Raw genomic sequence first — 19,305 nt, forward strand, 5'->3', positions numbered from 1 at the left:
AAGTATATGCAACAGGGCTATGAATATTGCTGAAAGGGTCCTTAAGACCTTTTGGAAGCGAACGACCAATTATAGCTTTTACTTTTTCTGGAGTCTTGGGACAACGAAATTGTTCTGAAAAGTAACACCAATGTTCTTCAACATACTGTTTTAGAATTACTGCAGAAATCAGCCTTATAGCTATGTTGTAGTTGTTCTCCACAATAAATTCAGTAAGATGAACACCATACCATTGTGTTACTTCTATGGCTTGTATCCTTTCCTCTGCAGCTGTTCTTATTTCTTGATGCGGTGAAAGTATTCTCGTAAACGTGTCATAAAGAGAGCTTCCCTCGGGGATCTATTTCTTTCTTGTGATGTTTAAAGCTTTCCCGGCTACTATTTCTTTCTTCATTGACTGCCGTTTTTCTTTCTACCTTCATACAGTAGGAGCACTTCTATATTAAAACAGGCCGCAACCCATCCCCAAAATGATTTTTCGTAAATTATGATAGGTTCGCTGAAAAAAGCATCTACTTAATTAAAGTATGTTTCGTAACTTTTCATATTTATACCACAAGTCTTTTAAAGATATGATTGATGGAGAATGTGCCGCGGAAAAATTCTTTTCGCTATACCTACTTTGATGTGATATATACCATCTTTGTATACGTGTCGGTAGACGTCAGTGGTAGTTATGTATGTAAACATCTTGACTGTGCACGTGCGTCTGTTTATTTACAGTGGAGAGACGTGAGATGCAAGTTTTGTTGTTTAGGAGAGTGTATTATCATGGTTTGAAGTATTATTATGTGGAATATTGACACCTATTTAACTGAAACGGTGTAAACGTAATATCAGTACTTATCTAACTTCATGCTGTGATTTGCCCCTGGTTGTATACGAGCTATTGCTACTCTACTGGAGGAGGTATTTGCGATTAACTAAATAAATAAATCGGGCGTTAAGTGCCTTTCGATCTGCTCGTATGCCATTACAACCGTAATATGGTCGATGAACTGTCTTTCGTCAAAACTAAATGTGCAGAGCTGCGGAAAGATGCAGCAGCATCTTTCGAGTGTGTCGTGTTTGAAGATAAGAGAAAAGGAGGCGTTGGCAGAAATTCCTCCAGTAAAAAGAACGCAAAAAAATCTATACTCAGTAGTAGTGACATTGATATTAGGAGAGTAAAACGAGAAGTAATCAAATTTGGCTTAACTGGCTTCGATGCGAAAACGAAACAGGAAGCAAAAATCGAGCAGGCTATAAGACTCGGTGCGAAACCACCAAAAAAGAAGTATGTTAATTATAAAGAACTCAAAGCCGAAAAAGCACGTCAGTTACAGGAAGCAGAAGAAAAGAAGAAGTTGATGGATGCTGGGAAAATTAAAGGTGTTTCTAGCGACAAGGGCAAGAAATATTTAGCACTCAAGAAGCGGAAGGATAATATTTTGCAGGCTTATGGCAAGGTAATCGACCGAATAAACATACAAATACTAGCTTCCCACGCCCGGGTTCCCGGGTTCGATTCCCGGCGGGGTCAGGGATTTTCTCTGCCTCGTGATGGCTGGGTGTTGTGTGCTGTCCTTAGGTTAGTTAGGTTTAAGTAGTTCTAAGTTCTAGGGGACTTATGACCACAGCAGTTGAGTCCCATAGTGCTCAGAGCCATTTGAACCATTTTTCATACAAATAATTTACTGTTCATTCTCTGTTTGTATGTTTATAGAGTACTTATGTTTTTCTTTAAGGTATCTTCAAGTTTTAAAAACAAGAAAGGGCGGAGGAAAAAGTGACTTATATAATGCTCCAGAGGACGTTACCTGTAAAGCCGTTGTATACGTTTGTCCGTGCTGTCTTAGACATGAAAGTGATGACATACTGGTTACCTTATTGTCCAGAGTGAGAAATTAGCTGTCCAGAGATGAGTGTATATACTGGAGATTGGCTGCAAGTTAAGGACTTAACCGGATTGTACACAGCAATGTTATGTAGATGAAACATCAAAGAAATAAAACTATTGGTAATATATTACTGTTGTTTTATATGTACATTGGCCGTAATGAACTCAGATGATTTCTCTGTGGTGATAAGTAATGAAATGCTGTCTAATGAAGTAACTGATTACTCAAGAACTCATATTAATTTTTGCACTTGTCACATTTTGATTATAAACACTAAATGCTGTCTGCATTGAGTATTTCATTCTGTGTACGACTGTATTTTTTTATGAATTTGTTAGTGCTTCCCGATTAATATTCCTTGGTTCTAAATAACTTAATTGATTCTACTGAATAATGTTACTTTGTATTTTGAGGCCGGCTGGAGCGACCGATCGGTTCTAGGCGCTTCAGTCTGGAACCGCGTGACCAGTACGGTCACAGGTTCGAATCCTGCCTCGGGCATGGATGTGTGTGATGTCCTTAGGTTGGTTAGGTTTAGGTAGTTCTAAGTTCTAGGGGACTGATGATCTCAGAAGTTAAGTCCCATAGTGCTCAGAGCCATTTGAACCATTTTTTGTATTTTGAGTTTGTAACATAACAGTTTTTTGAAATACATTTTAACAGTGCCATGTGAAGAGGGAAGCCAGTGGAAGTGATAAAGGAACAAGAAGCTTTAAACGTAAAGGTGAGAAAATGTTGTGTGCGTGTGTAGGCCTACGGCATGTATAATTTTACTATAATTAGAGTGCCTATTCTGTTGGAATACGATGGTAATATTGTGGCAAGTTTCTTATGACTGTAACGCGATGATAATATTTGTTGAAAACTGTTTGTATGTGTTCTTCCATATAAGTGTACATTTTTTTAAAGTGTTAAGGTCTAGTCACACTGATTCAGTGTTGCAACTTTGTCTTGTTATTAATGTAAGTATTAGATTCTGTTCAACCCCTTTTTTTCTACTGTTTCTAAGCTGATAACAGAATATTGATAAAATACTGTACTTCACTGTTCTGATATAACCATTAAATGAACATCTGTAGTGCATATCCTGAAACTGCATTGCAAAGGGTGGATGATTTAAAAGATCCCAGTGTGGCTCTTACTTTTTCTTTTTTATCTGCTGCTGTCAACAATGTGTTCATTATTCATTAGAACATTGTTCTCACATATCGCGGAGGGTATTGATGGAATATAGTACATAGATGGGGAACAATCGCTGCTCACTGGAAAACAAGTTACTGAAGGGTGAACAGTATAGGGTTAGGAAAGGCCTTGTTGGTATGTAATGTACAGTGTGTCCCATTTATCTTGACCACCTAAATAAATGTTTGTCCACATGCAAATTACAAAATGTTCTTTAGCCGTCAGGGGAACATCAATCAGCATGATTGCCTTCGTTGTAGCTTTGTTTTTTTACAAAGATATGAACAGTGGTATGAGTTTTTTAAATGGCACCCAGTATTTTGTATTTAGTAATTCATATCCTCATCTGAAGACCTATTCAAAAATATATCACAGTGTACCATTCACTGAAACACAACATTATTAATTACATAACTAACTTTGACGTTGACGCTCCCAGCGCTTAGTGCAGGTACTCGGGAAAATAGAACACATCCACGTGCTAACATTGACAGAGGACAATTGTAAACATAAGTAGAATGCACACCCGTCATTCCATCAACCATCGTCAACTGAAGGGTTGTGTGAGTAGAATGTGTAGGGATCGAGGACCACAGCAGTTTGGTCCCATAAGACCGTACCACAAAAAAGTAACAAAAAAGAATGTACACCAACGAAGGTAGAAATGCTACTCATCTATGGGGAATGTAAGTTAGCAGAACAGTAATTGCAATACTGTTTCTTTATGTACGGGTACATTTAGTACAGTAGTTTAGTCCTTTTAAATACTGTTGTGTAGAGTAGGCTTACAGTAAAGGCTGGCCTTCCTACAATCTGCATCAACATGACGTGTCTTTTATTGTTGTTGCTGAAGGTAGGCTAGGCGAAATGCTACACAGGCAGTGGAACTGTGGACAGGTTCTTGCTTCTGTTGCTGTGAATCCACATGTGAGCACACAACAGCTTGAACATGAGATTGGCATTCCTAAAACCAGCGTACAACATATTCTTACACATTACTGGTTCCATCCTTATCATGTACACCTACATCAAGAATTGCACAGGAATGATTTCCCAAATCATGTACATTTATGTCAATGGGCACAGCAGAAAATCCTCACCAACCTGAACTTCTCCAATTTTCTATTTACCGATGAATGTTCCTTCTCAAACAAAGGACAGGTGAATACAAGAAACATGCACTATTGGTTCAGCGACAACCCCCGAGGGCTTAGACAGGTGGAACATCAGTGTTAATGGAAGGTTAACGTCTGGTGTGGGATGCTTGGCACTACAATTATTGGCCGTTATTTCATCAATGGTAGTCTAAATGGCACAGCATATGCCAACTTCCTAAGATGAATTCTTCCTCTTCTTCTGGATGAAGTGCTGCTAAGAACCAGAATGCTTATGTGGTATCAACACTATGGATGTCCAGCACATAATGCCTTGCGTGCACATCGTGTTCTGAACCGAAGGTATCCTGCCACATGGATTGGTCAAGAAGGAACAGTTACTTAACCTGCTAGGTCTCCTGATTTAAATCCTCTGAAGTTTTTTCTTTGTGGATGCATTAAAGACGTTGTCTATCGCGTTATTCCAACAACTTCAGAAGACATACAGGAATGTATCGTACTTGCTTTTAATTCTCTTCAGCAGGCAACACTGGAAGCGGTAAATAATTTTATCATGCAACGAGTGCACCAGTGTATCGGTGTCCAGGGTCAGTACTTTGAGCACCTTTGAATCTTCTACTCTTGGGCAATGGTACAGGAGAGTCAAAGTCAATTTTGTGTTATGTTTTTACTTGGTTTTCATTTGTTTTCTGAAAACTCCAGCAAGTGCACGAGTTTGTGATCCCGCACTCAAAGTCATTGTTGTGTTATGTAATTAAATAACATTGTGTTTCAGTGACTGGCACACTGTGATACATTTTTGAATAGTTCGTTAGGAGAGGAAATGAATTACCGAATAAAAAATACAGGGTGCCATTTAAAAAAGTCATACTGCTGTTAATATCTTTGTAAAAAACAAAGCTACAACGAAGGCAATCATGCTAATTGATGACTCCCTGACGACTAAAGAACATTTGCTTGAAACATTATGTAATTTGCATCTGGACAAACAGTTATTTAGGTGGTCAAGATAAATGGGACACTCTGTATAGGTGTGTCCAGGAGATGCAGGAGCCAGAGTAGAGGAGGGCTAAGAGAAGGTTACGTTGGAAAATTTATGGTCAAGCAGCAAAGTATACTTCAGCAATACTCTTTCAATCTTGCAGAAAGTCTATTCGTGATCATATCCATGTGAAAGGCTCCACAGTGGAACAGCAAATTTAGTGTATGATTGCTTCACCAGGGGGTGATGCCAGTGATAGGGCTAGAATAAGAAAAGAAATGCATATGGGCCCTTCATGTAGGTGGTAGCTGGTAGAATACCACTTTATAGGGTGTAGGGAGGAGGCTATTGTTTGTTCAGACCACAGCATTGGCATACGGCAAAGAGAGAGAGACAGAGACATAGTGGTGCTAGAAAGCAGGCATAGTTCTAATAACTAGTGCAAGTTTCAGAGCGTGTATGTGTCCCAGCCGTCAGTCAGCTAAAAAACGGTGTGCTATGTCATTTAAGCCTCCCATTAACCCTCACTTGATGTCAGCCCTGGAAAAACATATTATATGTATATATATTTAGTTTGTTTGCTTACTAGTTCTCCGAGGAATACTCTAGTTGCATTTTTACCTCCCATATCATTACAAAATTTACAGTACTGAACATTAGCATTTAGATGTGCAAAATCAACTATATAAAAAATACAAGAAGTGGCCATCTTCTTGCATTGGAGAATTTTAGAAATTTCAGAATTTTAGCCTTCTGCGTGATTACTGGATTGCATTGGTATTATACTCTGCATGTAATTGGTCATAAAAAGTCTGAGACAGTCTGACTTATCTGTAACTGTGACGTAAAGGTGACGTGGAATGTGCGCAGTTTCACATATTATAGTCCTGGAAGCCTGTTTGCGCTCATCAGGTGATGCTATGTCATACGTTATCCCTCCACTTCTAGGTACAAGAGTAGGTGCACCAGTTTCCTGAATACTATCATCATCTTCTTCACTTTCATCTCATCTCCAACCTGTATATATTCCTCTATCACATCTGCATCACACAATTCATAACTGTGAATTTGTTCCACCAATGCACATGCATGTATTTTGTATGAATTGGTTACAACAATGGGCATATAGGTTGGTCGAGAGGTTGCATTGCTGCCAAATTTATATTTTTGTAATAAAATTGAAATATAACACTCAAAATCACGTATTGTGTACATGGTATACTTTTTGATCCTGTTGCAAAAATCTCAGATTATTGTGCAATGATATAACTATTTGGTCCAGTTACAATAAAAACATATCTGGAGGAAGAGAAGCCTATGTCAATATTAAAACGGTTTACTTCAGTGGAAAGAGCCTTGGCATCCAAGAAAATCTGACACCAAGCAGGAGTTAAGAAATAAGAAGTAAAACGTTACATTGCATTGTATTATTTCATTCCACTAAAAATTGCTAGAATCATGCCCTCCCCCCATCCTCTCTCTCTCTCTCTCTCTCTCTCTCTCTCTCTCTCTGGGGTGAGAGGGTACAAATCAATGGACCTGTGTATTGTATTGCAATTATTATAATGAATGCTTGTGCGATGGATCACAATATTCAAAATAAAAGTAAATAAAAAATTATGGAGAATACTGACATAGCAGCATTTATGAGAGACATGTAAATTACGTACAGCATTAATGAAAACATTTTAAAAAAGATTTGGAGCTACAATGTTGAGAATTCCATTCACTCTTTCTAATAATATACAGTAAAACCCCTAATACATAACTTACAGCTACTCTAACTACATTTGAGGAGGCACAACTCAGATAAGTGTTTTTCCCAATTCCTCTGCAGCTGAGTTGTGTTAAAATTATATGTACTTACCTTCCAGAAGGCAGCATGATATCAATTTTCTAACACTCCTCCCTTTAAAATTTGTCACCATTTCCCCTCGTATTGTCACTTTGAAGTCAGTGTTGACATTACAACTACATTATTGATTCTGAATTGACCTCTTTCTCTCTTTTTCCCTCATGCAGATGTGTTAATGAAGTTTATGACTAGTGAAAATTTTACTAGAAACAAAAGTAATAAACTTACATTGAATTTGATTTAATCACCTCCAAAGTAGAGTCCTTAGCTAGCAATGCACTTACCCAATGTTGAAAATCCATGATTGGAAGCATTTATGAAAGGCTTCTTTTGGAAGGACATTCAGCCACTCTGCCACGGCACATGTCAGGAATGGTATCAAAACACTTTCCTTTAACCATGTTTTTAATTTTTGGGAAGAGCCTGTGCATGGTGCTAAATTTGATTGTAAGGTGGTTGTGGACAGGCAGGAAAACTTTTTGCACCCAAAAACTCGTGAATCAAAAGCGAGGTGTAACACAGCATGTTATCATGGTGGAGAAGGAAGCCGTTGGCCCATTTTCTGGTCTCTTCTGTCGTAAATTGTTTTGCAAATGTTGCAGTACACCCTTGTAAAATTTAACATTTACAGTTGTTCTCCTGGGAATGAACTCTGTTCACTCTATGCCTTCAATTCCAAGGAGTGTGGGGGGGGGGGGGGGGGCGTGAGCTTGACTTTGATGTTTTATTTTGACAGATGTGCCTTTTATGGTGAGGAGACTCACTGATTTTCTTATGTGAATTTTTGTTTCAGCGTCATACCCAATAGACCTATGTTTCATCTCCAGTTACAGTTTTGGACATGAAGTCCAGATCTAAATGAAGACAAACCTACAACTCTGTGCAGATTGACACATGGTTTTCCTTCCGTTCATTACTCATAGGTCTGAGAAAAAATTTTGCACTTGCTCATCTCATTTGTGAATTATCACTTAAAATGCTTCACTCAGGCCTGTATGAGATACTAAGTTCTTTGGTAAACTCTCAGATAGTTATTTGCCTGTTTGAACGAATGATTTTTGTCACTTGTTGCAAATTTTTTTCTGTTTCTGAGGTTAATGAAAGTCCCAAATTTTGCTTATCTTCCACCAACTCATTTCTACTTTTAAATTACTCGTACCATGTGTTAACCGTGTCCAGAGTTATAGAATTATCACCGTACACCAGTTTCAACTTTCATTTGTTCTTTTGGCACTTTTTAGTTACTTGAAACAGAATTTAATGTTCATGTGTTGTTCAAAATTCATGATGCACGACATACACAGTAACACAACCTCACAGACATGTCCGAACAGACACCATTGATGACTTGCAACAGTCTAGAACAAAATTAGAGTTATATTAATACTGTCAGCTGCTCACAGGCATTGATATATACCAACAGGGACAGGCGAAAATGTGTGCCCCGACCAGGACTCGAAACCTGAGATCTCCTGCTTACTTGGCAGACGCTCTATCGATCTGATCCACCGAGGGCACAGAGTATAGTGCGACTGCAGGGACTATCTTGCGCACGCCTCCTGCGAGACTCACATTCTCACCTTGTATGTCCACACACAACATTCGTAGTGTCCCACCCTAACACACTCATTACTCATGGAAGACATTCTTACCAAGTCCCGTAAGAGTTCGGGGAATACACGTACATCGACACGGAAGAAGAAGGTCATGGCCGGTATTGCCCTTAGTGGCTCAGATGGATAGAGCGTCTGCCATGTAAGCAGGAGATCCCGCGTTCGAGTCCCAGTCGGGGCACACATTTTCACCTGTCCCTGTTGATATATATCAACGCCTGTGAGCAGCTGACGGTATTAATATAATTCTAAATTCTAATTCACTATAATGTATCTGGCCACTGACTGACATGTCAGAACATGTTCCAACTTGACACTTCCTTTCTCAATGAATCAGGCTGTCAGACAAATTACATCAAATGTCTTACATCTACATCTACATGATTACTCTCCAATTCACACTTAAGTGCCTGACAGAGGGTTCATTGGACCATTTTCATACTACTTCTCTACCATTCCACTCTTGAATGGCGCGTGGGAAAAAGGAACACCTAAATCTTTCCATTCGACCTCTGATTTCTCTTATTTTATTATGATGATCATTTCTCCCTACATAGGTGGGTGTCAACAAAATATTTACACATTCGGAAAATTTGAAATTTCGTAAATCGTTCTCACCGCAAAGAAAATCGCCTATGTTTCAGTGACTGCTACCCCAACTCGCATATCATATCAGTGACACTCTCACCCCTATTTTGCGATAATATGAAACAAGCTGCCCTTCTTTGCACTTTTTTGATGTCCTCTGTCAATCCTACCTGGTAAGAATCCCATACCACGCAGCAATATTCCAGGAGAGGACAGACAAGTGTAATGTAGGCTGTCTCTTTAGAGGGTTTGTCGCATCTTCTAAGTGTTCTGCCAACAAAGTGCAGTCTTTGTTTCACCTTCCCCACAATATTATCTCTGTGGTCTTACCAATTGAAGTTGCTCATAATTGTAATTCCTAGGTATTTAGTCGAATTTGTGCGATTTATCATATACCCAAAATTTATCGTATTTCTTTTAGTACTCATGTGGATGACTTCGCACTTTTCTTTGTTTGGTGCTAATTACCATTTTTCGCACCCCACGGAAATTCTCTCTAGATCATTAATTGTAATTGGAATTGATTGTCTGATGATTTTACTAGATGGTAAATTACAGCGTCATCTGCAAACAATCTAAGGGGGTTGCTCAGATTTATCACCTAGATCATTTATAAAAATCAGGAACAGCAGAGGGCCTATGACACTACCTTGCAGAACGCCAGATATCACTTCTGTTCTACTCGATGATTTATTGTCTATCACTATGAACTGTGACCTCTCTGAGAGGAAATCATGAATCCAGTCACACAACTGAGACGATACTCCATGTGCACGCAATTTGATGAATAGTCGCTTGTGAGGAACGGTATCAAAAGCCTTCTGGAAATCTAGGAATATGGAATCGATCTGAGATCCCTTGTCGACAGCACTCGTGGGAATAAAGAGCTATTTGTGTTGCACAAGAATGATATTTTCTGAATCCATGTTGGTTGTGTATCAATAAGTCATTTTCTTCAAGGTAATTCATAATGTTTGAGTACAGTATATGTTCCAAAATCCTACTGTAAATTGAGGTCAGTGATATGGGTCTGTAATTCAATGGGTTACTCCTATTTTCTTTCTTGAATATTGGTGTGACCTGTGCTACTTTCCAGTCTTTAGGAACAGACCTTTCATCAAGTGAGTGGTTGTATATGATTGCTAAGAAAGGCGCTATTGTGTCTGCATGCTCTGAAAGGAACCTGATTGGTATACCATCTGTACCGGAAGACTTTTTTAAGTGATTTGGGTTGTTTCGCAACACCTAAGATATCTGCTTTTATGCCCTCATGCCAACAGCTGTTCTGGTTTCGAATTTTGGAATATTTACTTCGTCTTCTTTCATGAAGGTATTATGGAAAACTGTTTTTAGTAACTCCGCTTTAGTGGCACCATCATCGGTAACATTTCCATCGCTATCACACAGTGACAGTATTGACTGTTTTTTGCCACTGGTGTACTTTACATACGACCAGAATCTCTCTGGGTTTTCGACCATATTTTGAAACAATATTTCATTGTGGAAACTATTAAAAGCATCTCGCATTGATGTCCACACTAAATATCGAGCTTCCGTGAAACTTAGCCAGTCTTGGGGATTTTGCGTTCTTCTGAATTTGGCATGCTTTTTTCATTAGTTCTGCAACAGTGTTCTGATGTGTTTTGTGTACCATGGTGGATCAGTCCCATCTCTTATTAACTTATGAGGTATGAATGTATCTATTGCTGTCGATACTGTATCTTTGAATTTGAACCATATCTGGTCTACACTTACATAATTAGCTTGGAAGGAATGGAGACTCTCTCTTAGGAAGACATCAAGCAAATTTTTATCTGCTGTTTTAAATATATATATTTTGCATTTACTTTTAGTGGTTTTGGTTGATATGGTTTTGAGTCTTACTACAATGACCTTGTGTTCATTAATCCCTGTATCCGTCACGGTGTTCTCTATTACGTCAGGATTATTTGTGGCTAAGAGGTCAAGTGTGTTTTCGCAACCATTTACAATTCGTGTGGGCTCGTGAACTAATTGTTCAAAGTAATTCTCAGAGAAAACATTTAGTACAATTTCAGAAGATGTTTTCTGTCTACCACTGGCTTTACACATGTATTTTCCCCAACAAATCGAGGGTAAATTGAAGTCTCCACCAATTATAACTGTATGAGTGGGATACTTATTTGTAATGAGATTCAAGTTTTCTTTGAAGCGTTCAGCTATTATATCATCTGAGTCAGGGGATCGGTGGAAGGACCCAATTATTATTTATGTACGGCTGTTGAGTATAGCCTCTACCCATAGTAATTCGCAGGAACTATCTATTTCAACTTCACTACAAGATAAACTACTACCAACAGACACAAACACACCACCACCTACTTTATTTAATCTACCCTTTCTGAACACGATTTGCACCTCTGCAAAAATTTCGGCAGAATTTATCTTCGGCTTTAGCCAGCTTTCTGTTCCTATAACAATTTCAGCTTCAGTGCTTTCTATCAGCGCTTGGAGCTCTGGTACTTTTACAACACAGCTACAACAATTTACAACTACAATACCGACTGTTGCCTGGTGAATTCTCATCATTTCTTTGCCCTGTACCCTTTGAGACTGGAGCCCTTTTCGATCTTTCCCAAGCCTGTCTAACCTAAAATACCACCCAGTCCATGCCACACAGCCCCTGCTACCTGTGTAGCCACCTCCTGTGTGTAGTGGACACCTGACCTATTTAGCAGAACCTGAAACCCCACCACCCTATGGCGCAAGTTGGTGAATCTGCAGCCTACACGGTCACAGAAGTGTCTGAGCCTCTGATTCAGACCTTCCACTCGGCTCTGTACCAAAGGTTCGCAATCGGTGCTGTCAATGATGCTGCAGATGGTGAGCTCTGTCTTCATCTTGCTAGCAAGACCAGCAGTCTTCACCAACTCAGATAGCCACTGGAAACGAGAGAGAATCTCTTCCAATCCACAGCGACACACATCATTAGTGCCGACATGACCATCACCTGCAGTTGGCTGCATCCTGTTCCCTTCATGGCATCCGGAAGGACCCTTTCCACATTTTGGATGACTCCCCCCGGTATGCACATGGAGTGGACATTGGCTTTCTTACCGTCCTTATCTGGCATATCCCTAAGGGTCTCCATCACCCGCCAAACATTGGAGCTCCCATTGACAAGTAATCCCACCCTCTGCCCCAGCAGTGGGCAGCACCTCAAACCTGTTACGGAGGTGTAATGGTACAGCCTTGTGGCCAGCACCTACTTTCGCCTTCCGCCCAGGGATTCGCAACCCCACCACGGTTCGCCAATCATCGTCAGTCAAGTGTTGACTGGCAGGGATGTCTGAATCCGAGGGCGCAGTGGCATCAGAGATCCCAGGTGATGCTACAGGTTCCAGAGGCACCAAAGCACTCACCTCGGGTGTCCCAATGTCACCACAGTCCAGGGCACCAGCCTGGAGCCTGTCGACCACGGCCAACACTGCTTCCAGCTGTTTATGGATTGTGGCCAATTCCCCCTGAATCTGTACACAAAAGGCGCAGTCCCTGTCCATCCCTAACAATCAGCAGCTGCTGCTAAACAAATTCATTCGTCATTTATCACACCTCATACATCCAGCACCTACAATGAGACACCCCTGCAGCCTCCGATTTCACCTTTAGCTTTATATGAACTTTTCGTAGCATTACATTTATCAATTCAAAGTTTTCTGTGCTCCCTTGTAGCTTTTGTTAGTCTGCAAATTCCATATATATTTCTGGCCATTAAAATTGCAACATCAAGAAGGCTAGCAAAAGATGAAAATGTACATATTGACCATGCACAACACAGTTAGGAAAATACATGATAAATTTTTAGGTGAATTGAGGGTATGCAGGATGAAAAATTAGTGCCCAGAGCTGCTGCCTCAGGCAGCAACAGTGGCTGTAACCTGAGTGGACACCAAGTCAGACTGAGCTTAGGCAAAAGATATGGGAGTGTCATTCGAAGCTGTTTCAAGTCCGCATCCGAGTTCATCAATTGTAGTGGTGCCATGTGAGTCTTTTAGCAACCCATGACCACATGTTTTCAGTGGCTGTGAGATCTGGAAACTAACTGAACAGAGAAACAGTCAAACACCCTCTGTATTGAGGTAGATCAGGTTAGCAAGGACAAAATGTGATCTTGTAGTCCTGGTCTTAAAAGATATGACACAGCCACCAAAATGTCATAAATGTAATGCCTGCTGTACAAATGATCAGCCCCACTAACACAGTGGCATTTCTTACCATCACATGAGACACTGGGCACATATGAATATAGCAAATGCAGTCTGGCAACATTCATTCTCCAAGGAGTTCCACTCATGGATACCTCCAGCAAGATACTGTATGCAGAATCAGGACTCATCTGAAAATATGAAGGGGTGCTACTTGTGTGTCCGTTGTTTCTGAGTGCGCTGCTGCTGACATGCTTCAGCCTCTTACTGCAGCAAGGGAAGTCACAACAATGACAGCTGTGCTGACTGTCCAGAGCACTCCAGAAATTGTTACATTGCCTGTGTAAAAACTTGTCTTTCTTCAAACAATCACATTTTCTGACTTGCAGTGTGAGATGTGGCTTGCACAATCCTGCATGATTGAATGAACAATATGTCTGTCTTCTCAGGTGGTAGTCATTGAGATCCTGTATAGTGTGCAGAATTCATCAACTCCATATTTGCTGGACAATTTTGGGATCCTGATCAATGAGAGTAATAATATCGTAACGATAAATCACAGTCTCTGCTGCCCATAATAATGCCTCTGTTGAGTTCTAACAGTTGGTGCTACATATTTCTCCTTTTTATATAAGCCATAACCTGAACTTCTCACATTGAGCGAGATGGCACATTGGTTAGTTAGCACACTGGACATACATTTGGGAGGACGATGGTTCAAACTTACGTCTGACTATCCTGATTTAGGTTTTCCATGATTTCCCTAAATTGCTTCAGGCAAATGCTGGGATGGCTCTTTTGAAACGGCATGGCCAATTTCCTTCACCATCCTTTCCTAACCTGAGATTGTGCTCCACCTGTAATGACCTCTTTGTCAACAGGACGTTAAACACTAATCTCTCTCTCCTCTCCTGAACTTTTCAGAGATAACTGATATTGAGATGTTATTTCTGAATGATAACCTCACTGTGTAATCTTTTCTTGTGTACAAAATGTAGATGCCTTTACACTTGCCTATTTGTGTGTTCTGCTGAAGTACTTATCATTTGCATATCCGAGAATACAGTACACTTCATGCCAGTTGGACATTTATTACATGCTGTCTTTATGTTGCTGGGATTTTAATGGTCAGCAGTGTATTATCTGTAAAAGTATTTATGTTTCATATCTGCATTCTTAGCTGCAGTTGACATCTTGTTTCATAGTGATCCAGGTAGTAAAGGTTAGACTGTGTTTCTGAACCAAGCAACAGGACACAGTAGTTAAGAAACTAGACTTGCAGGGGATGAGAAGCAGGGTTCAAATTCCCATCTAACCATTCGGATTTAGGTTTTCAGTGGTTCTCCTAAATCTTTTAAGACAGATTTTGTACCAGTCCTTGGAAAAGTTAGTTCCCTTTCATGTCCAAATTCAGCCTCTTATCTAATGACCTTGACAGGACTCTAAACTCTGTTCTTCTTTATTTCTTCATTTCTGAAATGAAATATTAAAAACTACAGGCTGGATTGGTTAAGTTAAGCTGGCAGATAAAACAGGACACAACTTCATCAATTTTTTTTTTTTTTTTGAGTTGCGTTATGCTCAGTACAGGATTGTTATGTAAGCTTGCTATTTGAGTGCAGAATCCACAAATGAAATTAGAGTTAAATAATGGCTACAGAGGACATCGATACAAATAATAGACATTGGGTGGTACCTTTAGAAATCACAGTTACTCCTGGAAGGCAAACGAGAGTGGAAGTATTTAGAGGAAATTAGATTACTCGGAGATTAAAAAGGATTTTATGGGACCCTGAGGCAACATGTATTGGCCACACAACTGGAGTAGGTAATGGCAGGAAGGTATATGGGGTCACTGCTGTAGTAGAGACAGTTGCAGTGATATTGGGGAGAATAATATGGGAATGTTATAGCAAAAAGCAGGCCTCATTTCAAGCCAATACTTCCGAATATCTTAACCTAGCTAGAGATGTTGATTGATTGGTGTGAGGAATAACCTTTTCGTGTTCTCACGAGTACCAAAGTTGGCAAAGATTATATGGAGAATTTGCTTGTGAACTTGAAAGGTGTAACATTTCAGAGAAATGCAGATAGAAGTGAGTTTGACTGTGTTTAGGGTTCCTCACACAGACATCCTAACTGAATGATATGAGACAGACCACACAGTTCCATGTACAACAGTTGCCATGTGAATGCAGCCTCACAAGGCAGGCAGGTGTGCAGTTAGGCTGCAAGTCAGACATCTGCATTCCAGAGATACCTGCATTTAGATGGGCAGGAATGCAGCAGAATGTGGCATAGGCTATTGCTGTGTAGTCCCCCGTAGGTTCTTGTGAGTAACCTACAGTACACAATGTGATCATAGTGGATTCTTATTGCAGGTCCAAGGACTTTGTGATGGAGTTAAGTACATACCAACAGCAACAGTGCTTGTGAAAGTGGGATCTAGACTATATAAATATGAATTTAAAGACTGAGGATTATATAAGTTGGTTACATTTTGCAAAACACTTTTTTCCACAGTTGGAAAAAATAATTGTGTATAAATTTAGTGACAGTTCTCTCAATGATATTTATGTACTAACTGTGTATTACAACTGTGTGCTTTTATTTACTGTGGATCAAGTGTTGCCAAGTGTCAACTGTTTTTACATGGATCTTTCTGGTGGTCTGGATAAAGTTCTCGTTGACTGTAAGGACAATGAAAATAGCACTGACCAAGAAGACACTGATGAAGTTGACGAGGGTAAAACTGATGGCCATAGCACTTTATGATATCCAATAATGTATCAAATGTTTCACTGTCCATTCTTAAACAATTTGATAGTCATCTGGGTAACTGTCTCACAGCTCTTTAACCAAAGTCATCTGGATAACAGTCTTACAGCTCTTTAGTCAAAGGAGCATGATTATGGTGGTACGTGAACTCCTTAACCCAAGTACAACATTCTCTTTACGTTATGTTTATGTTAATAGCTGCAGTACCTAGTGCTGTAATAGCAATAGTAATACGTATTGGATTTGTCGTCACACTAAACATAACTTCATCTAAAGTACTTGCCTTGCACACACCATGCAGAGTTTTATATCTGACAAAACTCGTTTCATTCTTGAGGAGCTGCTAATGAAAGTTACATTAAGTGAGTTGTTATACTCTGTTGTAGAAAGGATACACAATTCTTCACTACTGTGTTCATTTTATAGTGCCATCATCAGAAACCAGCTAGAGATGCAAAATATGTTTACTTGAGTTTCCCGCTCCACAGCTCTGTATTAGCAGATGTACTAATATCATAGAGTAATACACTCATTAAAACTGGCTTAACCATAGATGCCACCTCAACAGACAAGACGTGCAAAATTTCTTAGAAATAGCGGAGGCTAAACTCGTAGCAACAGAAGATTACTTTCGGAACATATACTGCTGTAAAAGTATATTGGGAATTGTGTGTTACACAGTGATAAGACACTGCAATCATGAACAAAAAGGAAGATTTAGTTGTAGTTTCAGGACATAATATTGTATATCAGCAATTGCTATTTTTATGAAAACAGAAGTAAAAATCTTTACTCAACCACAATCATTTTTGTAGAGCATTTAACAATATTATGAAAAGGGTAGGTGCTGCCCACCATATAGCAGAGATGCTGGGTTGCAGATAGGCACAACAAGAAAGACTGTCACATAAGCTTTCGGCCAATAAGGCCTCTGTCAAAATTAGACAACACACTCACGTGGACGCCCCCCCTCCCCCCCCCCCCCCCCCCCCCCCCACACACACATACACACTTACGCAAATGCAACTCACACTTGAATGACCACAGTCTCCGGCAGCTGAAGCCAGACTCACTTTTCATAATACTGCTACATTCCATAAAGCATAAACTGAACTATGTGATTATATTATGCCTTCAATCCTTTAAAAAAGGTTTTAAAGGGTCATCTTGTTGGATGAGTGTGAACTAGCAATCTCGTGCAAACCACTCAGCTGAAGATGATCAAATGGTTGTCAGCCAAAATATTGTGGCAAGAAGTTGACGTCATCCGGCTGCAAGCCTGAAACTTCATTGAATACTCTTTATGCCAGGAAAATTTCAAGAATCAACATCTGACATTCTTTGAACTTCTGAATAATTTTTTGTGAGAACTTTACATTAAACACTTAAGTAATGGTAACTATCTCTGCGCAGTTATGAGAAAGGAGGTATGAATATTAAAATTTAAATTTGATTTGACATGTTCCCCAAAGTAAATAGAAACTTTTGTGAGTCCATTTGACAGAAGTACATCAGATGTTGAGATTGAATCATTGAAATGACTTCATATATGTTAACAGTTGTGTAGCATCAGCATACACTTGGTCAATGGATTCGCTATTTGTGAGACTAAAGGCAAGAATACACAGGCAACACAATTGCTTTGTTCGTGCAATGGTCTTGATAGTTACTGATTGTTTATCAGCCGGAACAACCACATTAGTATATTGACGAATATGTTGCCTTCAATCTGGCTCTGTTTACAGTTCCATATTACACTACTTTCTACTATTGTATGTAACAAAGCCTTCACTTGCATATATGTTGTACACTTACAGTACCTATAGGAAGCACTTAAGAAAAGAACACTTTTTTAGCAGAACAGAACAGTATTTAAAACTACATCAATTCTCTGAATAATTTTTCTAAAAGATAAGGCCACAATCCAACCACATTATAATAAATAGCAAATAGCATGTGTTGATTATTTCTCTCTTTATACCATGACAGCATGTGATGAAAACTAGATGTCAAAATAACAGTTTGAAGGCTCTGCTACAGCATATATGCAACACAGCATGACTCCAAAGTGGGTCTAGTTAAGGGATTAGTGTGGTATTCATGTCATTCTGGTATATGTATGGTAAAAGCGGAAACATGAGCTACAGCAATTTTGTTACCAAATCAGTCCACATGGGACCAACATGCTGTCATTCCTTTCTCTGCTGCCAAAAGACAGACACCGTTAGACATCTGGCAGAGAATGAAGAATGTGTACGGGGCAGTATGTATGTCAAAAACCACTGTTGTGGAATGGTGTGCCAAGTCCCATGTTGATTGCAGTTTGACTCATATTGCAAATGTCATAACGCAAAGTAACAGCCTATAATTCTGATCTCACCCCATGTGATTGTCCTGCTTTAGTTCCATGAAAAAGGCTTTGAAGGGTCGACAATTCCTGTCAGACAACGACGTGCAGGAAGCATTTAAGAGCTACTTCATGCAGCAGGACACAGTGTTTTACTAAACAGGTATCTTTAAACTGTTGCATTGGTGGGATAATTGCCTCAGTAGTCACTACAATTTTGCCTGATTGGCATACCATTCTGCCATCTTTGCTGATTTCTCATTTGTTTCTACTGTTATGACCAGCTACAATGTAAAACTGATGACGAAGCTCTAATGATTTCAGATCCCTAATAAACAAGGGAGAAAATTTTTACTTAAGTAAAAGTTTGCATTTGAAGACCTTGATGAGAAAATGAATGCCCAAAGTCAAAGGCCTGTGTTTTACAGAAATAGAGTGTCATTTTATGTCTTGTTTGGTGAGCACATGTTTTCAGTTTTTGTCGGCTACCTGTGTTGCTCCAACAAACTTTTATGTTTCTAGTATGTAGATGCTGGTAAAAGGTGAAATAGACAAATTTTGGAAAAGAGTGCCACGTGTGTGGAGTGTATTGCTGTTCTGCTGCTGTGTAAGGAGGTGGAAGGTCCACTCAAACTGTGAAACCAAACATAGTATACAATGTAATCAATCCCGGCATTTACTGTATGTGAATGAGTGCATTAAGTGTAACATACTTGATTTTCTTTACTGGAGTTTCACTGATTAGTGTTTGCCATTTTAGGTTTTTCTGGATCAGTAAACC

At 39.5% G+C, this 19,305-nt stretch overlaps 1 protein-coding gene across 1 annotated transcript; it reads left to right on the top strand.

Moving 5' to 3' along the window:
* The first annotated feature begins 670 nt into the window (after positions 1-670).
* Positions 671-3,009, top strand: LOC126184071 (uncharacterized protein C1orf131). Its single transcript, XM_049926435.1, has 2 exons — positions 671-1,448; positions 1,728-3,009. Exons 1-2 carry the CDS (start codon positions 987-989, stop codon positions 1,770-1,772), a joined length of 507 nt encoding a protein of 168 aa, XP_049782392.1. The 5' UTR covers positions 671-986; the 3' UTR covers positions 1,773-3,009.
* The last annotated feature ends 16,296 nt before the right edge of the window (positions 3,010-19,305 follow it).

Source organism: Schistocerca cancellata, chromosome 1 (assembly GCF_023864275.1).
Source record: "Schistocerca cancellata isolate TAMUIC-IGC-003103 chromosome 1, iqSchCanc2.1, whole genome shotgun sequence".
Lineage (NCBI taxonomy): Eukaryota > Metazoa > Arthropoda > Insecta > Orthoptera > Acrididae > Schistocerca > Schistocerca cancellata.